Source organism: Zonotrichia albicollis, chromosome 29 (assembly GCF_047830755.1).
Source record: "Zonotrichia albicollis isolate bZonAlb1 chromosome 29, bZonAlb1.hap1, whole genome shotgun sequence".
In the NCBI taxonomy this organism is placed as follows: Eukaryota; Metazoa; Chordata; class Aves; order Passeriformes; family Passerellidae; genus Zonotrichia; species Zonotrichia albicollis.
Window position 1 is genome coordinate 1,760,541 of NC_133847.1, and position 21,424 is coordinate 1,781,964.

The 21,424-nt window shown below is 56.1% G+C and overlaps 2 protein-coding genes across 8 annotated transcripts in view; both read left to right on the top strand.

Annotated features, from left to right (window-relative positions):
- PIP5K1C (phosphatidylinositol-4-phosphate 5-kinase type 1 gamma) overlaps positions 1–12,958 on the top strand; it is a 52,767-nt gene extending 39,809 nt beyond the window's left edge. The window contains exons 12-19 of one of the 6 annotated variants that reach the window (XM_074528752.1): positions 1,665–1,826; positions 1,985–2,014; positions 2,765–2,906; positions 3,191–3,223; positions 5,504–5,608; positions 5,855–5,987; positions 10,070–10,153; positions 10,989–12,958. In XM_074528752.1, the coding sequence (XP_074384853.1) occupies positions 1,665–1,826; positions 1,985–2,014; positions 2,765–2,906; positions 3,191–3,223; positions 5,504–5,608; positions 5,855–5,987; positions 10,070–10,153; positions 10,989–10,991 (692 nt within the window). In that variant the 3' untranslated portion in view covers positions 10,992–12,958. Of the gene's footprint in view, positions 1–1,664; positions 1,827–1,984; positions 2,015–2,764; positions 2,907–3,190; positions 3,224–5,503; positions 5,609–5,854; positions 5,988–6,447; positions 7,496–10,069; positions 10,154–10,988 lie in introns of those variants that run through there. The other 5 variants (XM_074528747.1, XM_074528751.1, XM_074528748.1 and 2 more) reach the window with 5 other exon arrangements.
- Positions 12,959–14,846: 1,888 nt separating this feature from the next.
- Positions 14,847–20,805, top strand: CACTIN (cactin, spliceosome C complex subunit). 2 transcript variants are annotated; one of them, XM_074528745.1, is made up of 10 exons: positions 14,847–15,287; positions 15,732–16,233; positions 17,083–17,178; positions 17,625–17,770; positions 17,854–18,016; positions 18,121–18,238; positions 18,421–18,613; positions 18,940–19,062; positions 19,172–19,464; positions 20,130–20,805. In XM_074528745.1, exons 1-10 carry the CDS (start codon positions 15,046–15,048, stop codon positions 20,618–20,620), a joined length of 2,367 nt encoding a protein of 788 aa, XP_074384846.1. In that variant the 5' UTR covers positions 14,847–15,045; the 3' UTR covers positions 20,621–20,805. The 2 variants fall into 2 exon arrangements, with proteins under 2 accessions (XP_074384846.1, XP_074384847.1); XM_074528746.1 differs by having other exon boundaries at positions 14,851–15,287; positions 19,196–19,464.
- Positions 20,806–21,424: the final 619 nt, after the last annotated feature.

Genomic DNA, 21,424 nt, shown 5'->3' on the forward strand with positions numbered 1-21,424 from the left:
CTAATCTAAGTTCACTCTTAATTCTTCTCCAAGGAAAACCCACAAACCCTAATAAAGGGAATTAAGGGCTATTTAAAGGGGGTACAGCTCCTTTAAAAAAGAATACAATCTCTACAAGCAGATAAATATTAATTTCCCAATTACACTGTGGGCCCTCAAGCAGCCATCAACAAAGAGTGTGTTAAAGCTCTACACTACAAAAATATAAGAACTTTATGACTCCCTCCCCATTAACAGGCTAACCTGTTGCAAACATCTTTTATGAAAAATCCTTTCCTTGGGATTTTTCCTCCTGAGAAGCTGAGAGGCCTCAGGAACAAAATGTAAACAATGGTTATCTGCTGCTGTGGAATGCAACAGGTGCATCTGTGATTGGCCCATGCTGAATGTTTGTAATTAATGGCCAATCACAGCCCAGCTGGCTTGGACACAGAGCCCAAGCCACAAACCTTTGTTATCATTCTTTCCTATTCTATTCTACTCTCAGCTAGCCTTCTGATGAAATCCTTTCTTCTATTCTTTTAGTATAGTTTTAATGTAATATATATCATAAAAAAACAAATCAAGCCTTCTGAAACAGAGTCAGATCTTCATCTCTTCCCTCATCGTAAGACCCCTGTGAACACTGTCACACTAAGCTATATTTAAATAGGAGAGCTAATGCTAGAATGAGTAACCAGGGTCCTCCCTCTATGACACAAGCTTACATCTGTACATTATTAACAAATCACCAATATATGACAAGTCAAACAAGCAGAGTATTAAATATCTTGTTAACCCGACAGAGGAGCGTCCATTAACATAAGTGATAGTATTGGAATATGAATCCCAATATTACCAGTTAGCTTGTGCCTGGGCCAGTGTGACCCTCACTGCCAGGCCAAAGGCGGCAATTGTGGTGTATCACCCCAGAGACACCTTTAGCTTGCTGGTGGTTTCAGCTGGGCACTAAACAAGTCCAGGCTTGTTAGGAACTCCGTTTACCTCAGGAAGAAGACTTCAGGCGAAGGTGAAGAGATAAAAAGGAGAGGATTCTGCTGGAGGGTTTAATATCCAGAGGTTTATTCCATGGTTACAGGGGTCTGAATCTTGGGAAGAGCTCCAACAGAATCCCGACCGCATGGCCGGACTCACCTTTTAAGCTCAGGGGGAGGGGAGGGGACAGGTGAGCCACCAACCAGGTGGGGGGGGCGGGGTCTCAAGGGACGAGGGACACCTAGACAGGCCAATGACCTCTGGGCCTGAGGAGCATCCTTTGAATTTGACCAACCACACGACATCTTTGCTGGAATGTTAAGCCTGATTGACAGGACTCACTCAGCGAGGGTTTTGGCACACCTGGGTAAGGGACCCGGAAGTTTAAAACACACTGCAACATGATAGGTATTACAAAGTCATGGTAAATAATATACACGTAGTTTTTGGTATAAAGAGATAACACCACTCTGGGGGCAGCCAAAGTGCCTCTGTCTGTCCTGCCGGACCTCAGCAGGCCAGAAAAAAGAATTTTATAGATAAGAAACAATAAACAACCTTGAGACCGAGAACTGAACAGTTCTGACTCCTTCTTTGACCACCGAGCTGAGAAGAGACTCTGACGCATCTCAGAGTCCCTCTGACCAGCTAAACCCTGAGAGCGACATTTGCCCTTCTGTGCCCCCCAGCTCTGAAGTCGTCCCCGTCCAAGAAAGGGCGCAGTGCCTTGCTGGCCGTGAAGACGGCGGGTCCCACGGCGGCGTTCTCAGCCAGCCAGCTGGCCTCCGACAAGGACGACACCCAGTACGACCTGCGGGCGGCCCGGAGCTACCCCACGCTGGACGATGAAGGTGACAGCCCCGCCCGGGGCGCGCCTCTGTGCTTACCCTCTCTTTCCTAGCAGTTCTTTAGGATCCTCCCTTGTTCTCATCCAGTTCCCCACTGTGCACCAACTGCAGATATTTCCTCATGGATAGCTCTTCATTGCATGTCTTGCTGTGCTTTGCAGGTGCTAAACCTAACCAGGACAGGGAAGAAGGTAAGAGTGCATTGTTTTGTCGCAGCACCAGCAGGTACTTGATGCGACACCTCTGCATCAAAGGAGACCAGATCCCTTCTTTGCAGCACTCTGGGGTTCTGCAGTAAAAATGGTCGCCTGCATCACTGCTGCAAGACAGCTGCTGCCAAGGGGCACCATCAGTCATAGCCCAAAGCCAACAGAGAGTTGCATTTTCTACCCTTTAAAAAAAAGATTGGGGGTTGGGTGACTGGGAACTGCAGCACTCCAATGACAGTGTTTGGGCAGTTATAACAGGCAGGATCTTGCTGTTAGAAAAAAGAGGAATGGGCTGGTTCTGTGCTGCCTTTCCTTCACTTCCATCTGGCTGCATCTACAGCTGAGTGCTGGAGGACAAGCTCCTCCAGTGCATGGGTGTTGGATTGCTCCCTGAGCAAAGCACTGAACACTCAGTGCTTCTCTTAATTCTCTTGGATATTTATCCCTGGTGATCCAAGGCTTTAATCCAGCTTTGGTCACCAGTGAGAAGTCATCACTGGCATTCTATTCCCTGCCTATTATGCTGGGAGTGGTGCTGACTGGCTCTCCCCAGAGGATGCCTTGGGAGAGGCTGTCATGACCCAACTACACTTCTGCCTGTCTGTGGTTTGAGTGCCCAGTCCCAATGGGGGTTGCAGGTTCATGGTGGAACAGCCTCGCACGGGGCTGGTGTAGGTGAAGTGTTGGTGTTTGACTTAATCATCTCTTCTTCCTGCTTCTGCTCTGGGCCAGCAGGCAGGCCAGACCTGCTCCCTTGCACTCCTCCTTCCTTTGAAGAAGCTACCACGGCCTCCATAGCCACGACACTATCGTCAACATCTCTGTCTGTCCCCGAGCGATCCCCCTCGGAGTCCTCTGAGCAGCCCAGGTACAGGTGAGGAGATTTCCCTGCTCCCACTGGTGCTGAGTGGCTGCTCTTGGCTCTCTGTGCTGCAGATCCCGGCAGGCTGCCCTGCACTCTGCAATGCTAATGACCGATTTTAATTAAATCTCTCCTGGGAGCAAGCAGACACAGCTTTGATGGGATTAATTATTGCTGGAAGAAGTGTCAGCTGTTAAGTAGAACATCTCCCTCATGGGATGTGGAGGTAGATTTGGGGACAGTGCAGGATTTCTGGCTTAAATGCTCCTTCAAACTCTCCTGTTTTCTTTCCACAGGAGGCGTACACACTCCTCAGGGCAGGATGGCAGGTGAGAAATGGGTCTTCTGTCTTCTTGTCTCATCTGCTCTCTGCTGCAGAGACCTCATGTTTATCCCTGTGCAAAGGTCACTTTTAGAGGGCTGAGTGGGAATTTCAGCAGCTCCAGGATTTTGGCATGGATGCTGAGCTGCTTCTGCAATCAGATGATCCCCATTTCTTGCAGGGAATTTTCCTTGCAAAGCAGATCTCATAGTGCTTTGAAAATACCAATTATTTGATAGGGAAGGGGACAACAGTGTTGTCCAAATTTACCCACCCACCCAGCACCAGAGTCAAGGAAGGTCATTTAAGTCCCTTTAGGCAAGTAAGTGAGCCCTGACAGCAGGAACATTCCTCCTCTGAGCATCTGCTTGTGGCCTGGGTAAAGTGAAAGGGCTTTGCCTTTATGAGGCACTGAGCACCATCAGTCCCCACAGAAGGAGCTTCCAGTGTTTTCAGAAACCTGTGAGGCTTTTTTCCTCCTGTGGTGTCTCAGAGCCAAGGGCAAGGTAGGACAGAAATGCTGTGCTGCAGAGGGGTGTCTGATTTTAGAGGCTCTTACCATTAATATTGTGCATTATTGTGGAATTATTTTGCATCAGTAAAAATGACCCCATTGCCCATGTCAGCAGGATCTGCACGAGGAGCCAGCGGATGCTGCTGGCTCTGCCCTCGCTTTCCAGGGCATTGTGTAGGTGTAGTAGGCTTTGAAATGACATCAGAGATCAGTCCTAGGATGTGCCATGGCAGAGAAGCCTGACAGGCTGATGTCCTCTCTCCCTGCAGTCAGTGTTTGGTGCTTGGAAGGAAAGGTCTTTGGAAGATGAGGGTTTGCCCCGCGTTACAGGCATCTGCTGTTGTTCCAAGCTTTGAGTGATTTACTGAATTCAGTTGATAAGCACTGTGAAAAAAAATCCCTTTCTATGCTATTTCCTAATGAAAATCCCTCTAGATGCTGCATGTTGCTGAATGCTGCCCTGGAGGGCAGGGACCTGCTCACTGTGAGAAGTGTCAGGGACTTGTGAAGCACCTCATGTCCTGCAGAATCCAGTGTTAGGAATTGCTGAAAATTGGAGACTTAGACCCAGGCCCCAGTGGTGGGGCCCATGTGGCAAATGCAGTGACTTCATCCAAAATAGTTCAGACTCGTTGGTACTTCCTGGAGGGAGGGAGCTGCTGTGGTGTGTGACTGTTCCTCCAGAAATGGGTCAGGTGAGTCAGAGTGACCTGGGAGCGTTCAGGGAGCTCAGTGCCTTGGTCAGAGTAGATCTTTCTGTCACACATTTGCCAGAGCTACACTGACTAGGGCCTGTCTGCAGGTGTGGCCACCTTTGCTGGTTTTTGCCCAATTTGTCCCTTTCTAATCCCAGTGCTTCCATGTGCCCTTCCTGGGAGAGTAGGGACCTTGCACTTGTGGAGCTCTCTGGGATCCCCTGGTGAAAACCAGTGCAGACACAAATTTGTTAAAGCAAGAATTTACATTCCTGAGCTGAGATGGAAAAAACCTTACCCAATTTGCTCAAGAATGTGTCATGCCTCTGGTTATTCTGGTCTGCTGGGGAATTGAGTCCAGGTTTGAGGTCCAGCCCTGTGAGGAAGAGTGTAGCAAGTTCTGTGCATGGACCTGGACTGAAGTGCTGCCCACTGGTGAGAGCAGGGCAGTGCTGTCAGTGAAGCCAGGGCTCAGCCCTTCTCTGACAGCTGCCCCTGGGCTGGGCAGGCTCCTGCTCCTCCTTCCCATGGGGACAGCCCTGCTGGCACAAGTAATTGCTTTAATAGCATGAGGTATTAAAGTGAAGATTGTCAGAAACAGTTCCAGAGTGTGCAGATAAATCTCAACCCTGGAACAGTTTTGGTGTGCTGGGAGTGTTGGGGGAGGTCAGAGGCTCTGGGCTGGTGCCAGGCTGACTCTGGACACAGGATTTCCCTGGAGGTCCCTTCTCTTTGCTCCCATGCTCCATTTGACACTTCCTGCTGCACTGGCTGTTTAACTCCTTTGCTCTTGTTCTCTTTTCCCACCTTGTTATTCCTGAGTGCTGTAATCTTCCCTCTCTTTTTCCTGGGAGTTTTGGTTATCCAAACCCTCAATCCTGGGGGGTCTGAGTGCTCCCTCTGAGCTGAAGTCAGCCACTGAGTCTGTGCTGGGAGCCCAGTGCCATGGTAGCAGCAGCAGCTGTGTGCTGGGGCAGAGCTGCACAAGAGGCTTGGCTGGCTCTGGACTGATTCAGGCTGATGTAAAATTGAGGGCTGTGCATGTCTCATGTCCAGCTGTGTCCCCTTTGGTTTCCAGGTCACACGAGGAGGGGCGGGTCCAGGAGGAGGTTCAGCAAATCAGTGTCGAGCTGGAGCCCAAGTGTGACGTTGAGATTGTAGCTCCTGAAGAAGAAGTCAAAGAGTGAGTGTTCTAGAGTGTTGCAGATCCCACACAGTGGGTTTTGAGCTGTGGCTGCTTGTGTTGGAGGCCTTGCTGGAGTCATGGGTGTTCAGTGAGGCTGAGCACAGCACTGACCTGACCTGCCCTGACGTGACCTTTCAGGATGTGATAGCATAGCATCTTCAGAAGCTCCTCTGTAATAAATCCGTTTTGCTTGCTCCTGTCCTGACTGCAGTGACTAGACTGTCATTTCTTTCCCCTGTGCAGAGAGGCAGCTTCTTCAGCCTGTGCCATTGTCACATCCCCAGCCACCATAGAGGTGGAGACGGCCAGCCAGGCCTCGGAGCCAGCCAGCCAGGCCTCGGATGAAGACGACGTGCCAGTCACAGACATTTACTTTGTAAGAGACCTTCTCCACCTGGCCCTTGGGGGGTGATGGGAAGGGTTGGACAGGGCTGTCAGTATCATTCCAGGCAGTCAGGTGGGCAGTGGCTGCCCTGCACCATCTTGGTGTGAAGCACCTTGAGACCTCGGTGCTGGGTGGGTTTTTGAATGCAGAGAACTGGATTAAACTCAGAGAACTCGGAACAGCATCTAGTGGGGCTCACACAGGTGGCACTCCTGCTGTGGATGTAGCTGTAGCTGTGCTGCTCTACTTCCAAGCACAAGTGTTTGTCTAGGCCAGCACATTTGCTCCTGGGACAACCCAAGGTGATGTGGGTGCAACAGAGAGGTTTTTTTTTCCTCAGCCAGAGATCTTGGCTGCATTCCTGACACAAGCATGGCCTAGAGCCAAAGGGAGGTGGTTGCAGAGGGTGACCCTGGGCTCTGGTGAACTCCGGCTTTTCCTTTCCCTGCAGGCTGCATTAGGTGATGCAGTGGGAGTCTAGTGCTGAGCCAGGGAGTAAGTTGGTGGTTGGCAGCAGAGTGCCGTGGAGCCTGGCGCTGGTCCTCACTCAGCTCCCACAATGGCTGAGCAACTCCTGCAGACCAGAGAAGAGGTTTTTTAGCAACATGTACCTGTCCCATGGATTCCCAGAGCACAGCTGAGTGCCTGTCCTGTGAGAGCTGAGCTCTCTCTTGTGCCTGGGCACTGGAACCCTCATTAAAAGAGGTGCCCGGCTCCTCCCTGCTCGGACTTGTTGCTGTTAGTTCTGTGGTGCTGGAGACAACCTGAGCCCATGCAATGGGCTCCTTCAGGCTAAACTAAAATGCAGCATTGGCCTTCCCCTGGACTCTTGTGACTCTGCTGCAGAGCTGCTTACTCATTGCTGAGTCGCTCTGAGGCTTGTGGGAGCTGTGGAAGGAATCAGCCCTGTTTTACAGCTTGTTTGGGGTTGGATGCATGCTGTTCAAAATGCAAACGGCTCCCCTAACACTGCCCCCTCCTTGCCTGTGGAGGGCAGCTGTGTGCAGGCAGATCCTGCCTGCTCCCCTGGCGGGTGTCTTCTGGTGAGGGTCAGCTGCTCTTCCTCCCTGTCGCTGGGCATATGGACTGCCCCCAGCCTGAGGGGCACCTCTCTCCAAGAGAAAATCCTGCAGTGTGTTCACAGAGAGTGTGACTGACTGCTCATCAGCATTTCATACTTCATCTGAGTCTGAGTTTTGCATTAAATGTGTGTCGTGTGCTGTGGAGTGTTTTTCACTGCTGGGATGAAGGGAAAAGCTGATTTGAGTTCCCATGGGCGCTCTCCTTGGAAGAGCACTTGAGCTGGAGCTCAGGTGAGGCTGCACGCGTGCGCTCAGGCAGCACCACAGCTGCTCCTGCAGGAGTGCTCAGGGGCAGTGCTGGGTGAAGGGGTGCTGTGTGCAGAGGAGGGTTTGCCCAGTCCCAGGAGGCTGTGGGCTGATGACTGAAGTCTGCTCCTGGAGAGCTCTTCATTCTCCTGTTTATCCCCAGGGAATAAAAGTGCAGAGTGTGGCAGGGCATGGGCGCCGCTCTTCCCTGCACGGCTTTCCCACCCGCTCACCCGTTCAGGCCTGGAGTTGCCCAACCCCTTGTTTTTTGCTTTCTCTTTCATCCTCTCTTTCACATCACCCTTTTTTTCCTCTGTTTCCTTTCTCACCTCACTTGTCCTGGGGCCACTCAGTTCACAGATGGGAGGTACTGGATTTACTCTCCCCGCCAGCGCAGACTCCGAACTACCTCGCATTCCTCTGGGATTGTAAGTGACCACACCAGCACAGCATGTAGGGGAGCAGAGCTGCAGCTTTGAAACACTGGGGCCAGCATCCCATTTCTCTCAATGGCTGGGGCTCTGGATTGAGTGGGCATTAGGAACCAGCCCAGCAGAAATGGGGGAAGCATATTGAAATGACACCAGTGGATCTCCTTGTAGGATCTGAGAGAATCATGAGCTCTGTCCCTTTTCTGCAGACTGGTGACACAGCTCCTACCCTGGGATGGGCTGTAGTTTCACCCAGCCCTTGGCAAAACTGAGAGCAGTGAGGCCCTGGCACAGGTTACCCAGAGAACCTGTGGTTGCCCTCTCTCTGGAAATGTCCAAGGTCAGACTGGATGGGTTTGAAGCAGCCTGGGGTAGTGGAAGGTGTCCCTGCCCATGGCAAGGGGGGATACTGGGTGATCTTCCATCCCAAACTGTTCTGTGAGTCTTAGTACCAGATCTGGCCAGAGAGGCACTGGGGCCTCCATAGGGGATGTCAGGCTCAGCTGCCTCAGCCCAGGAAGAGGGTTTTAAAGACACCATTAAGATATTTTGAAGATTCTAAAGCTCCAGTAGCAAACAGAACTGTTTTAGCTTGTGGGGAGCATCTCATAAACCAAATGAGACAGGAGCTGGTACTGAGTTAGGGCTGGTTTCAGCTCTCCAGCCCTTCTCAGCATCACCAGTGTGCCCCTTCCTTACTGAAGGTGTTCTGTGAGCAGGTAGGATTTTCCTTTCCAAAAGATGCAGGGAGGCATATGAGCTCTTAGGGGCTGAATCTAGAGATTGTTCTGGGGTCTAGCATTTAGCTTCTCCTGCTTTGGGAAAGTCCCCAGGGGGTGGTGGCAGTGCTGCTGCTGGTGCAGCCCGGTGCTCCCATTTGGGGTACAGGCAGGGTGCATGGGGAAGCAGGGGCAGGAATGTGCCCCTGGCTGTTGCTGATGGCATGAGGAAGGTGCTGTTGGGCAAACAGGCAACTCCTCCTGCAGCCCCTCCTGCGCCTCAGCTGGGTTTTGGCTGCCAAGAACAGCAGGGGAGGGGTAATGCCAGGCACTGGGTGCTCTTTCATCTCCTGCAGCTCCCTGCATGCATCCAAGCTCCTAAAAGGCTCTGAAGGAGACTGGCTGGAGCATGTGGTTCAGTCAGGATGGATGAACCATCATGGATGAAAAAGAGGATGTGGGACAAGCTTGATGTGGTGGGGAGGTTTCCTGTACCTCTGACAGAGCCCTGTGAGAAGCTCCAGGCAGGGGCTTCTCAGCCTTCCTCCCTCCAGCAGTCTCTGCTAATGGAGCTGCAGTTCCTGGGGGGTTCAGCATGTGGAGCCCAGTGCTTCAAAGCTTCTCTGGCTTCTTTTAGTTCCTTGTACATTGTAGGCTGCCGCACTCAGTTCCTGGGCTGGGAACACTGCAGGCTTCTTCCAAACACCCAGTTCTGCACTATCTTCCTTTGCAAATGCCAGGCTGGGTCAAAGGGGGCAGTTTCTTCTCTGTGGGAGCTCCTCTGGAGACAGAAGAGCCTGTTTGCAATGTAAATGGGCCCCCCCTGAGAACACTGTCAGCAGAGACCAGCCCTTGAATCTGTGCTGTGTAGGCAGCAGTGTGTGTCTTCTCACAGCAGTGCCCAGTGCTATTATAACTGTCCCTCAAGGCACACCTCCTTCCCCTCATTCTTTCCAGGGTCCCATTGTGTTTTGCCTCCTGTGTTGTACTTGTTCCCATCACTCCACTGTCCCCAAAATCTCAGCAATAACTGTTTCCTTTCTGTGGCCACCATCCTCCATGGTCTCACCCCAGCTCCACTGCCTTCTGCAGAGAAGGAGGAAGGCACAACAAACAAATCCAGTTTCCCAGGAAAAGCCCTCCTGGATATCAGTTTGTAGCATGCACAGGGCTCTGGAAACAGGAGGGTGAGAGCTGGTAGCAGGTAGCAGGAGCCAGAAGCTGTCACTGCTCTTAGGTAAGTCACTTCCCAAATCTCTCAGTTTCTCTGCAGCCAGGATGGTGCCATGGCCAGGAGCTGAGGTTTCCCTGACATCTCAAAAGCTCTAAAACTCTGTCCCTATGAGAGGAGAGGGTGTGCCACCCCCACTGCCCCAGCTGGCAGGGAGCCGGTGTGTGCTGAGGATGAGGAGGGCTCCTCTGCTGAGAGCTGCCTCTGGGCTCAGTGCTCTCCCTGCAGGTGGACAGCTGTTCTTACTGTATTGTTTCCTGCTCTTTTTATTTTCTCCTTTTATTTTTTCCTCTTCTCTCCTTTGCTCCCTGCTCTGCTGCTGCTCTCCCTGCATTCTCCCTGCCGTCTCTGGCCACTCTGGCAGCCGACAGACGAGAGGAGTTGGGTTTACTCCCCGCTCCACTATAGCACTCAGCTGCACTCTGTCTCCGATGAGGAGAGCGATACAGTAAGTGTCCAAGAGCCGTGTGTGGGTGCCCGCTGGTCGCTCGCAGTCTGTGCTCCCCCTGCAGGGTCAGCTCGGCCTCTGGCAGCGTGGGGCTCCTGCACGGCTGCGGCAGAGCCCGGCTGCCCCTCAGGGCAGCTCTGCTGGCACAGCCCTGGCCTGCTCAGCAGGGACTGTGGCTTCTCCCCAGCTGTTTGGTGCAGGAGAAACTTTGGGGAGCTCAGGTTTCCCAGACATGTTGCCATTTCTGGAGGATGTAGAACAGCCTCTGGTTGTGCTGGGAAGTTGGCGGGACAGAGAGCTGACTGATGGCACTGGTGCTCAGGGGTTGATCCTCTTTCCTCTCACAACCAGAAACACATGGAGGGGCTGGGGCATGTCCAGAGAAGTGAGTGGACATGGGGAAGGGGCTGGCACACAAGTGTGGTGAGGAGCAGCTGGGGGGGCTCAGCCTTGAGAAAAGAAGGCTCAGGGGGAGCTTGCTCTCCACAACTCCCTGACAGGAGGGGACAGCCAGGTGGGGGTCAGGTTCTGCTCCCAGGGAACAAGGGACAGAAGAGGAAACAGCCTCAAGCTGTGCTAGGGGAGGTTTAGGTTGGATATTTGGTAAAATGTCCTGATTGAAAGGGGGTTGTCAGGTATTGGAACAGGCTGCCCAGGGCAGTGGTGCCATCTCTGGAAGTGTTCAAATGACTTCTGGCTGTGGCACCTGGGGACACGGATTAGTCGTGAACGTGGTGGTGGTGCTGGGCTGATGCTGAATTTGGTATTCTTAGAGATCTTTTCCCACCCTAATGATTCCATGATTCTGTGACTCTGTTCTCTCTGCCTCTTGCAGTAATTTCTATGCAGACACAGAAGTCCCAGAGAGCAGCGATTCCCTCTGCAGGTCGATGTGTTCCCTTTTCGTTGATGCAGCCATTCCAGTGGGATGGGGAAGAGCTTGCTGACACCAGTATTGCTGCACTGCAGGATCCCGGGCACTGCGTTTCAGAATGGAGCAAAACTATAACCATGTATTTCTACTCACCCCAGACGTGGGCAGCAAAGAAACCACCCGCTCACCCGCAGCTCCCAGCAGAGAATTCTAGCTGGGTGTAGAGAATCCTGGGTAGTAACACAGTGTTTTCCAGATGTGCACTACCATAGCTACCTATCCATGTGTGATACTGTGAACCTTTTTAATTTTTTAATCATGTATTTATTTCTTTTATCTTTGCACAGAGACAGCACAAATGTGCTTTTTTAAACATTTAGTTTACTGCACTTTTTTTTTTTTCTTCTTTTTTCTTTCTTTTGTTTTTTGGTCATATATTTGTGCATCAAAAAGGAGCATGAGACTTCACCGAAGAATGGGTAGGAGCACGTTGCTGGGGAGGGCAGGGAGCGGAGTGGCTTCATGTGAGGCAGCAGTGTGGTCTCACCAACCGAGGGAGTCAGGAGGTTTAAGGCTGTCCAGACACTGCCACGGTTTTTCCAAGTGGCCCAAGGCAAATCACCAAACCACTCTGTGCCTCGGTTTCCCCCGTGCTAATGGGTGCACAGTACCTGCTTCCGTTACAGCACTTAAAACCCTGGGATGAAAGGTGCTATGAAAATGAAATGTATTAAAGGCCATGGAATAGAATTGCTCCCATGTTACCATAGTCCAAAGCAGCCATGCCAATTCACTTGGATCCAAACTCTCTAGTGACTTCTCCTGTCTGTGACACCGTGCGGGCCAGCACACAGTTCCTGGTGACAGTGACGTGGACTCCTCAGCTCTCCCCGAAGTCGTGATGGGTTCCAGCTCCCCCTGTGCTGCACTGCTGCCACCCCTCCCTCTGTGCTTGGAGTCCACACCTCATCCCCGTGGCACCGCCTGCTCCGCCCCGCAGGCACGGACAGATGGAACTGGGACCGCCTGAGCCCGGCCACGCTGGAGGGCGATTCCCCCACTCTGCCCAGCCCACGTGGGGCTTGTCCAGACCCTGCATCCTCCTGGAGCCACTCAGCCCCTCACGTGCTCGTGGGTGAGCCCTGGGGTCACGGACACTGGGCTCACACCCTGCCACAGGGCAGGCAGGGACACAAGGGCACATCCAGTCACTGGAGGCAGCAATGGGAGCCCGGCTCTGCCACGGAATTGTGTCAGCACTGCTGTGCTCACGGACACTTGGACAGAAACCTGGGTGACTGGGGTGCTGCCTGGGGTCACAACTGCTGCTGGAAATGTGGGTGAGAGGGTTTGCTTTGCAAGGGCTGTGGGCTACAGGTGAGAGATTTGATGTCAGGGGTAGTGTTCAGGCTCATCCATCAGCAGGACACATATCATAGCATAGTCTGGAATCCAGCAATCCTGTCCTCATCTCCCAGAAGGAAAACAGGAAGTCCTTTAGACCAGAGGGAGACAGGTCTTGTTTGTGTGCTTTATGAACCTCGCTTGAGAAAGAGTCTCTGTATTCCCTTTACAATCTTCACTGTCCTTGGATTCCAGCCAGAGGGGTGGGGAAGCAGGACCCTGCTCTCAGGCCTCAGCCCCACAATCTCTTCACAGCAGCACTCAGGAGTGGTTATGTTGGGTCCCAGAAGGTAGCTGGGCTGATGGGAAGCTCTTCCTTCTGTACTGTACTGAACTTAGTGAGAATCTTCAGGAATTGATGGTTTTTTCTTGCCCAGAATACAGGACCTGGACTTCCCTTCCCTGCCTGTAGATTCAGAAGGCTGTGAGTTGTGCTTCTTGGAAGCACAGTCGGGGGATTGTGCAAGTTGCTGCTGTTCATGTATCCATGTATTTACCAAATAGTCTATCAAAAGTCTCTTGAGAAACTCTCCCCTTTCTGTTGCTGCTTGGCAGCTCGTTCTCCCACTGCGGTTCCTGTCCCATCCCACCTTCCCGTGGCACCCAGGGGCTCTGCAGGCTGGGGGGCTCAGGGGTTGGTGGAGGGGAATGGGGGCCATGCAATACCTACAGCCTCACCTGCCCTTGGGCTCAAGGCAAGGGGCTTCAAAAAGCTAAAAATTCAACATCTTTTACCTCCAGCAGTGTGTGTAGAAGGCCAGAGGAAGCCACATCCCTGCTGCAGCTGCTGCTGTTGGGTGCTGTGCTGGAGGAGGGAGCTCTGGGGGGGGGAACCAGGGTGGGCTTCAGCTGTTCTGAGCCAGGGCCCTGCCCTGGGACCACCTCAGTCAGGGGCTGGAGGGCTTGGCCTCATCAGGACTTTCCAGCCACCTGAAATCAAGCATCTTTTTTGAGATGGTTCAAGCATCGTTGGTGGAGATTTTATTCCCCTCATTTCTAGGGGGTCTAAAGCTGTTTGGTCTCCCAGAGAATGAGCTTTGTGAGCTGGAGCTGTGCTTGAGTCCTGAGAGAGGGGGTGAACCCAGAGCTCCTGCAGCATGTTCATCCAATTCAAAGAATTGTGTTCCCTTTCTGAGATGATCCTTGTGCAGTTCTGTAGTGCTGGACCCTTTGGAGCAGGTCTGGATGGGCTGGGGTGGTCCTGTAAGAGGATAGGCAAAGGCTTAGAACAGCTTTGTCAAGGGGACAAGGAGGAACCTTCCTGTAAACAATGTTGATTTGAAATGGAAACTGCCCCTGTTCAGGCTGGCACAATCCCTGCTGTGTCACCTCCTGTGCCAGCAGCTCCCAGTGCTGGGGAACTGCTTCCCGGGGAGGCTGAAAGGACCTTGGGTTTTAGAGCTCATTCTTGGCCCCCGTGCATGGCACTGCAAGGGAGCAGCAGCAGCTCTGGAATGTCACAGGCCCTGCCAGTGCTGCCTGGGCAGGAACAGCACCTGCTCACGGGAGAGAGCATCCCTGCTCTGCGTGTTCCTCCAGCTGCATCTCAGCTCCTTCTGGGCCTGAGGTGCTGTTCTGTGCCAGGCTCCCTTTAGAGACCCAGCAGGTGCTGTCCAGGCTCTCCATCGTTAAAGGAGGCACCACAAGTCCTGTACTCTGAGATCTGACCCTGCAGGACAGCCCCTTCCCACACAGGTCTGTGCCACTGCTGTGCCACGGTCCCAGCTGGGATCTCACACTCTGTACAGGGGACATGCCCTGACCACTGCCTGCTGCTGGGGCTGCGGGTGAGCTCTCCCTGCCAGCTAAGGGGCTGGCAGGAGAAAATGGGCATCTCTGTCCTTGAGTTTGCAGTCAGGCTCCTGTAAAGGCTCTGGGGCAAACCCAGGAGCTCGCAGAGACCCTCAGCAGCGCACAGGGCATGCAGCGTTTGGTCGCCGCTGCCTCTCCGGCCACGTGTGCTGAATTGCAGGGTGGGAAGTGTTTTAGTGAAGCGAGAGCACTCGCAGGCCTCGCTCCAAAGCGGGCAGAGGCGTTTGCAGGGCTCCATCGCCCCCGCAGTCCCCTCCTCATTGCCAGCCACTGCTCCAGCGCTTCCCGGATGGACAAGGGACAGCCAGGCCATGGCTGAGGGGGTTTCTGTCCACGGCTACCCCGCGCAGTCTGTGCCGGTGGCTGTCCCCGTGGATGTCGCTGATCCCCCGCGTGTCCGTGTCCGGCCGAGGGGGCGCGGCCGGACGGGGACGCCGATGCTGAGGCGCGATCCCGGCTCTGCTCCGGGGGCTCGAGGCCTGAGCGCTGTTTTTCTTTTCTCGGTTGTTTTGAGGGTTTTTCCCCTCATTCTCCGGGGAGCCCGTCTCCAGAGCTCTATACCCGCTCCATAAAGCGTTCCGCAGCCTGTGCCGAGCTCCGCCCTCCGCCTCCCTCTGTGCGCCGCGGGCACGGCCGGGCCGGTAACGGCGGGGATGGGCCGGGCCCCGCCCCGCTAAGGGCTGCCCGCCGCCCGCCTGCCTGCACCGGCGCCGCTGCTGGGGCGGGGCGGGCGCAGGCGGGCGGCGGGGCAGCCTGGTGAGCTGAGGCCCCACGAGGCCCCGGGGCGGAGCCGCCGCTGCCGATGGGCTCCGGGTCGCGCAGCCCGGGCCGGGGCGGCCGCTCGGAGCGGGAACGGGACCGGGACAAGGAACGGGACAGGGACAGGGACCGAGACCGAGACCGGGACCGAGACCGAGACCGAGACCGAGACCGAGACCGAGACCGGGAGGGGCGCTCGCGGTCCGGGAGCCACGGGCGCCGATACCGCAGCCGAAGCAGGAGCCGGAGTCGGAGTCGGGGTCGACGCCGGGAGCCGAGCTCGGGGTGAGTGTGCGCCTGGCCCGCAGCGGCCGCGCCGTGGCTGTGCGGCAGCGGGCCCGGGGCAGCGGGGCTGGCGTGCCGGGGCCCGCGCGGCCCCAACCGGCTCTGTCCGCACCGCCGAGAACGGGAGGGGGAGCTCGGCCCTGCCGGTCTCGGGGAGGGCCGGGGACTCGGGGCGGGCGGGCGGCCCCGAGCGCTGCTCGTGACACCGGCCTGGGGCGGTCGGGGTGGGGCTGCAGGTACCGGGGACAGTCAGGGGTGGGGGTGCAGGTACCGGGAGCTGTCAGGGGTGGGGGTGCAGGTACTGGGGGCGGTCGGAGGCGCGGGTGTGGTGCAGGTACTCCTCGCTGTCTCGGTGATGCCGGTGGCGCCGGTGCTGGGCCGGCCTCACCCGTGCCCGGTACTGCCGTGCCCTCCTCTCGCTGAAGCCCGGCTGTGCTCCCCCAGCTCGGACTCCGGCGATGAGAGACAGAAATGGAAAAAGAAGAAGAGGAGCCGCAGCCGGGAGCGGCACCGTAAGGAGCGGAGGAAGCAGCGCTCACGGTCCCGCTCACGGTCCCGGGGCCGCTCCTCCGGCTCCAGCCCCGAGCGCGGGCGGGACCGGGCAGCGCGGAGCCGGGAGCGGCGCCGCAGGAGAGATGGATCCAAATCCTCCGTGTCCTCCGTCAGCTCCCCCTCCCCACCGCGGCCCCGCGGCCGGGAGGAGCCGGGGCAGCAGCTGAGCCTGCAGGAGCGGCTGAGGCTGAGGGAGGAGAAGAAGAAACAGGCGGCTCTGATGAAGGCCCTGGAGACGCCCGAGGAGAAGCGGGCACGGAGGTTGGCCAAGAAGGAGGCCAAGGAGAGAAAGAAGAGGGAGAAGATGGGCTGGGGTGAAGAGTACATGGGCTACACCAACACCGACAATCCCTTCGGGGACAACAACCTGCTGGGCACGTTCATCTGGAGCAAGGTGAGCTCTGCCCTGGCCCTGCAGCCAAATGGAACAGGCAGGGGCAGCCAGGGGAGGATGTGTGCCTCAGGTGGGGTCTGTATCCAGGGTGGGGAGATAAGAAGACGGGTCAAGGGCAGGAGAGGATCCTGGAGCTGCTGGGAGCTGCAGGCTGAGTGCTGGGCACCATTTACTGAGTCAGGGACATGGATGTGGTAACAGGAACGCTGCACTTCTGCTAAAGGAATGACAGAGAGTGGGGGTGTTCGGGGTTAGGGAGAAGAGAAGGCTCTCTGGAGAAGGGGAGGCTCTGGGGACACCTTAGAGCTCCTTCCAGTGGCTCAAAAGCTCCAGGAGAGCTGGAGCAGAACTTGACCTGGACCTGGAGGGACAGGACAAGAGGAACAGCTTCCCACTGCCAGAGGGCAGGGCTGGATGGGATATTGGGCAGGAATTGTTCCCTGGCAGGGTGGGCAGGCCCTGGCACAGGGTGCCCAGAGCAGCTGGGGCTGCCCCTGGATCCTTGGCAGTGCCCAAGGCAGGCTGGACAGGGCTTGGAGCAGCCTGGGACAGTGGGAGGTGTCCTTGCCCATGTCAGGGGTCGAATGAGATGAACTTTAAGGTCCCTTCTCTCATGATTCCATGGTACTGTTGTCCTGGCACTCACCTCATCAGGCCAAGTGGACTGTGTGGGCTGAGCCTGGGTTTGCTGAGGGGCTCAGGAGCAGTGTTTGAGTGACTTAGGGACTTTCACCAGCATCAGACCTCACTGGAGCAGCAGGAACAGGTGAAGGGAATAGCATTTGCTGGCCAGCAAGGGGCTGTGGAGGTCCTTGGGTTCCACAGCTTCCCTTGGCCATTCTGTTTAAGGCACTGGAAAAGAAAGGGATCAGCCATCTGGATGAGAAGGACCTGAAGGAGAGGAACAAGCGAATCCAGGAGGACAATCGCCTGGAGCTGCAGAAGGTGGGATAAGATGTCCTTTCCATGTCACTGTCTAACAGAGAGCCCTGTTTACAGCCTGGTTCTCACTAGGAAGGCCCCATTTTTGATTCTCCTGGGTGTGTCCAGTCTGTAGGATTGTAGGGGCCATAGAACTTTGGCTTCTGCTATTCCAGGATGAGAAACCTCTTCCCTTGGGTTTAAGCTCAGGAGGTGCTGAGGACAACAATGCCAGGTTATGACACTGAGGCACTCGGTTGTGCCTGTGTCCCCTGTCTCCCACAGGGCTGGCAGTGGGCCCAGGCAGCCTGGCCCTGCTGGCTCCCCACTCTCCAGGAGCTCAGGCTGATGGCAGGAGCCAAGGCCACTGAGGGACAGGTCATGGCATGGCTGTGTCCTCGAGCAGGGGTCTGTGGTGTTTGCACAGAGGCCCATCCACAGTGGCCTCACAGCTCTGTCACCCTGGGCAGGTGAAGCAGCTGCGCCTGGAGCGGGAGCGGGAAAAAGCCATGCGGGAGCAGGAGCTGGAGATGCTGCAGCGGGAGAAGGAGGCAGAGCACTTCAAAACCTGGGAAGAGCAGGAGGACAACTTCCACTTGCAGCAGGCCAAGCTGCGGTAGGTGTGGCCCTGCTCAGAGCCAGGCCTGGCAGGGAGCAGAGGATGGCACTGCTCACTGTCCCCCACTGTCCCTTCGCCAGGTCTAAGATCCGGATTCGGGATGGGAGGGCGAAACCCATCGATCTCCTGGCCAAGTACATCAGCGCAGAGGATGATGACCTGGCTGTGGAGATGCACGAGCCCTACACCTTCCTCAATGGCTTGACTGTCTCTGACATGGAGGACCTGGTGGAGGACATCCAGGTGCCTGCTCTGCTGGCCCCCTGCCTGGGCTCAGGGCTTCTCTACCAGCTCTGCTCTTCTGCCCCCGCTGTGGAGCAGGTGCCTGATGTGTCTTCTGCCTGCAGGTGTACATGGAGCTGGAGCAAGGAAAGAACGTGGACTTTTGGAGAGACATGACCATCATCACAGAGGACGAGATAGCCAAGCTCCGCAAGCTGGAGGCCTCTGGGAAAGGAGGACCAGGTGAGCAGGAGAGCAGAGCCTGGTAGGGGTGTTGGGGTCACTCTGTGTGCTCAGGCCCAGAGGGGCTCTCTCAGACCTGCTGGATGCAGGCTGGGGGTCTGGCAGCTGTTCCTGGCTGTCAGCAGAACTGGGATGGGGCAGCTGGGTGCCTGGACACTGACTGGCTGCCCTCGCCTGTGCAGGGGAGCGTCGGGATGGTGTCAACGCCTCGGTCAGCTCAGATGTGCAGTCCGTGTTCAAGGGGAAGACGTACAACCAGCTGCAAGCTCTGTACCAGGGCATCGAGAGCAAGATCCGGGCGGGAGGGCCCAACCTGGACATCGGGTACTGGGAGAGCCTCCTGCAGCAGCTGAAGGCTTACATGGCTCGGGCCAGGTGAGAGCAGAGAGTGGCAGCAGTGCAGATCCTGCCGTGGGCAGAGCTGGGGAGGCATAAACCCAATTGGAGGAGGGAATGGGGCAGGGTGTTCTGCCTTTTCTGAGATGGCTGATTTCCAAGAGGGGAGCAGGGCAGGACACACAGGCCGTTCTGCAGTGGTGGTGTTTAGTGAGGTCTCCAAGAGGGAACTGAACTGGGGCTTATTCAGCCCAAAGCCATCCACGCCTGGCATGTTTCTGCCCATGGAGGTGGTGTCAAAGCTTTGGGCAGTGGGAGTGAGGTGGTTCTGCTGGGTGGGACCGACAGCTCCTCTCCTCTCTCAGGTTGCGGGAGCGGCACCAGGACGTGCTGCGTCAGAAGCTGTACAAGCTGAAGCAGGAGCAGGGTGTGGAGAGCGAACCACTCTTCCCCATCATCAAGCGGGAGCCAGCTTCCCCCAGTGACAGGTGAGCAAACACCTGGGCCTGTCCCCGGGCACAAAGGCAGCCTTGTGCCCTCTCCCTTCCCGAGGCAGAGCTCAGGTGGGCAGCAAGCGAGGGTACCATCCTCGTCCAGTCCTCTCTTCTCCCTTCCATGCAGGCTGGATCCCGAGGAGAGCCTGGAGGCACAGCCAGGGCCATCCTCAGAGGCAGAGGCAGAGCAGGACACAGAGGCCAAGGGAGAGGCGGAGGGGGAGGCCGTGCTGATGGAGGAGGATCTGATCCAGCAGAGCCTGGATGATTACGATGCGGGCAAGTACAGCCCCCGGCTGCTGGGCCCCAACGAGCTGCCCTTCGACGCCCATGTGCTGGAGGCTGAGGAGGACACGCACCGGCTGCTGCTCCTGCGCCAGCAGCTCCAGGTGACAGGTGAGCCCCAGGGCAGCCTGCCCAGCATGGGGGTGTGCAGTGATTTGGGGTGCAGGACTGGAGAAGACACTGCCCTCAGGAAGGGCAAGAGCTGGATCTGGGTCAAGCACCCAGAGCTGATCTGGCAGAGGGGTGCCCCTGGAGCAAAGGGACACTGTGGCCTAGGCAGGAGCAGTTCAATTAATAGTTGTTCTAAGATCTTCTTTGATGGGGAGGCCTTATTGGCATCTTGGGCTTGTGACAGCTCAGTTGCATTTTAATCTTAGCTACTTGGATAGCATGTGACCACTCTTTACGCCGTTATAAAGTTAATTTGGGTCTCCTGTATGACTGCGGAGGCTGGCACAGGATTTACCAACCCTGAATTTGCTATGGCTAAGTGAAGTTTACACTTAGGGAGATGGTGCTCAGGCTCCTGGTGCTCCCTGGGAGACCTCCCTCGGTACCACCAAAGTGTTTGGGCGCAGACAGGCAGGAGGGATGTTTTAGTTGAGTTTTCCAGCACAACTCAGCCCAGTGCCCACTCAGAGCCCACAGGGCAGCCCGTGCATTCCCCTATCCAGTTCTGCATGGTCTGCACAGCAGCTCCTTCTCTTGGAGCAATGTTGCACGGCCCAGGCCTGGCTGGCGCTGCAGAACCTGATGTCCCCTCTCCTCCCCTACAGGTGATGCCTCCGAGAGCACCGACGACATCTTCTTCCGCAAGGCCAAGGAGGGCATGGGCGCGGACGAGGCGCAGTTCAGCGTGGAGATGCCGCTGACGGGCAAGGCCTACCTGTGGGCTGACAAGTACCGGCCCCGCAAGCCCCGCTTCTTCAACCGCGTGCACACGGGCTTCGAGTGGAACAAGTACAACCAGACCCACTACGACTTCGACAACCCCCCCCCCAAGATCGTGCAGGGCTATAAATTCAACATCTTCTACCCCGACCTCATTGACAAGCGCTCGACGCCCGAGTACTTCCTGGAGGCCTGCCAGGACAACAAGGACTTCGCCATCCTGCGCTTCCATGCGGGGCCGCCCTACGAGGACATCGCCTTCAAGATCGTCAACAGGGAGTGGGAGTATTCCCACCGCCACGGCTTCCGCTGCCAGTTTGCCAACGGCATCTTCCAGCTCTGGTTCCATTTCAAGCGGTACCGGTACCGCCGGTGAGGCTCGGTGCCCTCGGACAGCCGGCAGGGCTGGGCAGGGGCTCTCACCCCACGGCACAGACACTGCTCCGTACATGGCCCAAGGCCTGGCCCAGCGCTGGGTGCATTCCTGAGGCTTTTCTCTGTCCTTGCATTTATCATGAAGAACACAGAGACTTTGGTATAAATAAAATAAGGGTTGTTTTAGCCATGAGATCCTGGGCATGGGCACCCCCACTGCTCCTGCATGACATCACCAGCCAGCCCTGGGGACTGGGTAGTGCCCATCCCCACAGAGTCAGCCCCATGTGCTCCTTGTCCCACTCCAGCCTCCTCCCAGTCCCAACATCTGCCTTTATCAGTGCCAGACCAGTCCAGCTGCTGCTCCCCAGCTGGAGTCACAGAGCCCTTGACTGCACCAGCTCAGCCCTGCCCTGTGTCCTGCTTCATTGAGGGGCCCCTCACCCTCCCCCAGGCCCCATTCCTGGCACGTCCTCCCATGGGATCTGGCTTCCCCAGCCTGGGAGCACTGCCACATCCCTCACTCCTGGCTGGGGCATGGGAGGCTTTAGTGCTGCACGGCGCCTGCTCTGGTGGAGCAGAGGAGAGGGATGCTGGTTGAGATATTTCCTTACAGGGGAAAATCCGGATTCCAGAGCCTGCAGTCCCTCCCACGCCATGCCTGTGAGGCTCTCCCTGCCCTGGGCAAGAAGCAGTTGCAGTCCCCAGTATCCTGTTGATGAGGTGGGAGTTCCTGAGGGCCTCTAGTGATGTTCAGATGGGTTTTGGGCACTTCAGAGGCACTTCAGGGTTGAGCTGGGGCTGG